The sequence below is a fragment of the Plutella xylostella genome, chromosome 5 (assembly GCF_932276165.1).
Source record: "Plutella xylostella chromosome 5, ilPluXylo3.1, whole genome shotgun sequence".
In the NCBI taxonomy this organism is placed as follows: domain Eukaryota; kingdom Metazoa; phylum Arthropoda; class Insecta; order Lepidoptera; family Plutellidae; genus Plutella; species Plutella xylostella.
Window position 1 is genome coordinate 5,123,247 of NC_063985.1, and position 4,605 is coordinate 5,127,851.

The 4,605-nt window shown below is 36.8% G+C and overlaps 1 protein-coding gene across 1 annotated transcript; it reads right to left on the minus strand.

The window, feature by feature from the left end:
• Nucleotides 1-654: 654 nt before the first annotated feature.
• Nucleotides 655-3,411, minus strand: LOC105389286 (gastrula zinc finger protein XlCGF57.1). The gene is made up of 5 exons (XM_038113113.2): nucleotides 3,079-3,411; nucleotides 2,308-2,996; nucleotides 2,037-2,232; nucleotides 1,582-1,863; nucleotides 655-1,164 (listed from the first exon to the last, which is right to left on the minus strand). Exons 1-5 carry the CDS (start codon nucleotides 3,256-3,258, stop codon nucleotides 1,006-1,008), a joined length of 1,506 nt encoding a protein of 501 aa, XP_037969041.2. The 5' UTR covers nucleotides 3,259-3,411; the 3' UTR covers nucleotides 655-1,005.
• Between the last annotated feature and the right edge of the window lie 1,194 nt (nucleotides 3,412-4,605).

A 4,605-nucleotide genomic window follows, 5' to 3' on the forward strand; every position in this document is an offset into this window, starting at 1 on the left:
AAGTTCAACACATCCACACCCAGCACCCACACCGTCTCTAATGTACTAAGTAATAAATGAAATGCATTATGTATTCTTACAAAAATTTAATGCAAATTGTTGACTTAGTATTATGTGTACCTTAAATGAATCATATAGGAATACAATACTGTTCAGGCTCGTAAAGCCGCGTACACACCGGGCCAACGAACGCCAACGAACGTTTTTCGTTGGCCTTCGTTTCTGCAATCTGCCCTGTATTATGTATGTTAATATCCATCGTTGGGATAACCGTTGGCGTTCGTTGGGCGTTCGTTGGCCCGGTGTGTACGCAGCTTAAGTGTAACTTAAATATGTACCTAAATCTACACCAAACAAAGTTTAGGTATATTTCTTATATGTATATGACTAGATGTTGAAAAAATACTTTTTTAAATACATTTACTATAATCATGTACAAGTACCTAATATTTCCAACTGCCATCATGCTGCATGTAGGTCATACACTCATACACGTATCATGTAGGTCGAAGAGTACTTGCTCCTAAAATTATATTCCTATTTTCTATTTAATAAAATGATAAATGGTACAAAGATAAATGGCTAAAGTGTAGCAACTAGGAAGATACCCAAAATATTGCTAGAGATTACTAACAATGTATTTCTAATGTCTAATGATACATACTGTAAAAATAGCAATGTAATCACAAGTATGAATAATACCTACATTTAAAATTTAAACACAATGTATGAGGCGGCACTAATCACATTATATTTATTAATCTGCCTCTTAGGACCCAGGAAATTTATATGAAGATACACTCAAACAACACAGCAGAACACATTTAGTATATTACTCTCAAGTATTAGTAGTCACTCTCAAGTTTTATTGTTTATATTGTATACCTTGCTCATAGCTTTTAAGCTACTCCATAAACCATATTAACATATCGGATTGAGTTATAAATACTTACTGTAAAGTACCTGATAAACTATAAAATGGGAGGCTTGTTCTCTTTTACTTGATTACTTCAATAAGGCATTTTTGGATAAGAGAGCTAGTGGCCTCTCATTGGTGGGGTGCACCTTGTCATGGTGAATGAGGAGCCCTCTTCTCGTGACAAACTGTTCTTCGCAGAATGAACACTGGAATGGCTTCTCCCCGGTATGCTGGTACATGTGATACTGGAAAACATGAATTGGTAAGTGAATAAAGGATGAGAAAGATTAGGTACAGTGGCAGTGTTCTGTAAAGAACTCTATATTTCTGAATGATAAATATTATTATGTCCAAAGGTAGTTTGGTAAAACTTGCATTATGAACAAGAGGCTCACTTGAATTATGACCACAGAGGAAAAACCAATAATGGCAAATAAATGCACAAAGCAGAACTGTTTGTAAAATATTATTGTGTCAAGTCACAGTCAAGTGGTGTAATAAATGATAAAATATAATTATAATATATTATTATGCATCAAACAATCTACTCAAGCAGTAACCTTGTGTCCTTAATCTATAAAAATGTATGATATAAATTAAAAGAAAGCCAAAGAACTAAACTGAAAAACAAAGGCAACAAAAATACAAAATTTCAAACTTACTGTAAAGTTATCTCTCTTCACAAAACTATGTTCACATATTTGACACTGGTACTTGTAGATGCCTTTGATATTCACCAAATGGGTTTTTGGCATAATTGCCCTCTGTTGTACAGCATAATCAGGCTTGGGAACAGCTGCTTTCCTTCGTATGGCCACACTCTCCATGCGGCGCCCGGGGTGCATGCGACTCCGGTGGGAGTAACAATTGCCTGAACTAGCAAAAGACTTATCACAGAATGGACACTGGTAAGGCTTGGCACCAGTATGCTGGTTGATGTGGAACTGAAATGGAAAAATTCAGCATACTATATTGTACTTCATTGTTTATGGTTGATGGTTATATGATGACTAGAACAATTTACAATGTTATTTATGTTTCAACATTTACTGCTAAGTCTCATAAACTCGTAACTCAAACATGCATTAACTTATAGATACAAAGCTACAGCTATTACCTTTAAATCTTGATTCCTCTTGAAGCACTTTTTACACAAATGGCACTTATAAGGTCTTTCATTGCTGTGTGTTATACTGTGTGTCTTCAAGTTACTGATAGAGTTGTAAGACCGCCCGCACACCTTACATGTGTATGCACTCTGAGGGGACCGGTGCGTCTCCATGTGCATCAACAGATTCTGCTCTAATCTGAAACTGATAAATCATAACAGTTTAATATCTTTGTCACCCTCATGTCAAAGATATTGAAGGAAATTTATAAATACTTACACTCGTCCACAAACTGTGCAAGTAGTATTAGTTCTGTGCAGCTTCATATGTGCCATCAAATCAATTCTGAAGTCAAACCCAGCATTGCAAGTGACACATGAGAATGATCTTATGGTCTTCTCGTCTGCGGAATGTATCCAGACGTGATTCTTTAATGCCAGTTCTGTGTAGAAGCTTCTCTTACAAATAAGACAGGGGAATGGCTTGGGCATTTTCTTTTTCTTTTTACTGTTTGTGTTTTCTTCAAGTTCAGGTTCAGGTTCGGGTTCCGGTTCTATATCAATATGACCTACCTCATGTTCTCCTTTCTTTATCAACTTGATGGTGACATTCTCACCATTTAGTCCATGTAAGTAGCTCACATCATCAGCTGCAATATGGTTGTCACCGCATGATGGGGTGGGTGACGGGAGGCCCTCAGCATTCTGTAGAACCATCATTGGGTCCACACTCACCTCCATTGGAGTTATAAGAGCACCATCATCAAAGTACATGAGTGGTTCTGATTTGATGTCGGTGTCGATGCTGAGTGCATCAGAGATGTTGCCGGCAACCTGCTCCAGCAGGATGCTCCGGTTGGTGAGCAGCTCCTGCGCGCTGCGGGCCTGGTCTATGAACTCACACACGGTGTGCAGCTTACTGCAGCACTTCAGACATATATTCTTAGGCAGCCTGTCATCTTCTTCAATCTGAAAAAGGCAATAAAATATTTGATGTCAATATTGTGAACAAAAATGACGAAAAAGGGATTGATCATAACAACACACCTACCTCAATTAGCAAGTATTTGTTAAGCTTGTTTTGCAAAAGCATGGCTTCTGCTTCAGCACTGAATATCATGATAGTGACTTCTTGTTCCTCGGCACAAAGCCGGCAGGATCTATCGAAACTCTCCTGCAGAGTCAGAGCCATGGTTTTCCCCTCAGTCAGCTGAATGTTAAGTGTTTCCATGCAGTATAGTGTAATGATTTTTCCATTTCCTCAAAGCATAGCAACGCATGCGCGTTGCGAGATAGTAGCGAAGAACTTTTTGTATATTTATTGATTAAGCCACAGTAAAATTTCAAATTCCATGCGCAAATGTGACGCTGGTAAATACTATAGCTAGTAGTCTGTGAACATGAAATGTCAAATGTCATCCTTGTGTCCAACGTCAAAATAAGGTGCGTTGCGTAGGCATTCTATTTCTAGTTATTTTATCGTCGCTTTGTTATTATTCTGAGATTCTCATTCTTCTCTATTTCTGCATCTCACTCTGCTCACTCGAATGCAACTGTGCTGTGATTTGCTTTCAAATCCACTGCCTTCCTTGGCTTGAAAAAAATCCTATCACCACACCGCCGCCGCCGGTCCATTTATAATAGCTACTTACACCTAAATATCTGGATTTTTCTGCAATGCATCAGCCATCTTTCTCCTTATACACTGATTGGGCGGAGACACTAAGGGCGGAGAACATATTTGGAATGGTGAATGATGAATGATTAAAGAATGTCATGATTTTTTAAAATCTTTATGGGCAAATAGCGTTTTAGCAAAAGGGATGGGAAATTTCGATAAAAGTGATGTGATTAAAATAAATGAATGAATGATAAATTAAAAATACGTAGTCAAGTTGAGTGCAGTTAAAAATATTAAAAAGCACCTGCGGCGACCTGCATAACTGCACCGTGAACTCTTCCTTCAAGCACAAAATAATTAAGTAACTACTTTTATGTAGTTTGCAATCATGAAAGTAACTAGGTATTGCATAGGAAGATATTAGTTTTCGGTATCGAGACATTGAGTAATAATAATATTAAGTAGGTACATGAATAAGTGAAAAAAATTTACATACTTAGTTAATTCATCAAACATGTAAGTAAGTACTTAAAGGTATAAAATAAGTATTATATAAATCTACTCCCTATCTAGGGTAATTTTACTAAGGTGTAAGGTGTAAGCGAATTTATTTAACTAGTTAGTTACCTACTTACTTAGTTATGTGGAACTTAGTACTAAATAATATTTTATCTTTTTAGTTTTTCTGGTTTTATATACTTAGGCACACCTTACCCTGTTTTATCCACCTATTATTTTTGAAATTTGTCGATGTTTTAAAACGCAATATTTAATATGAAAGCAATCGACAGGTAGTAATTTTTTTATTCGATTTAACAATAACTGCCTATTGGATTAAGTCTCAGATAGGTGAATGCAAAAGGGCAAACAAGAAGTCTTTTAAAGACTTACACTACGGTAGGTAAGCTAAAGAAGTATAGCGGGGTGAAGGGGCCTTTTCGTGGAGACCGGTCTGAA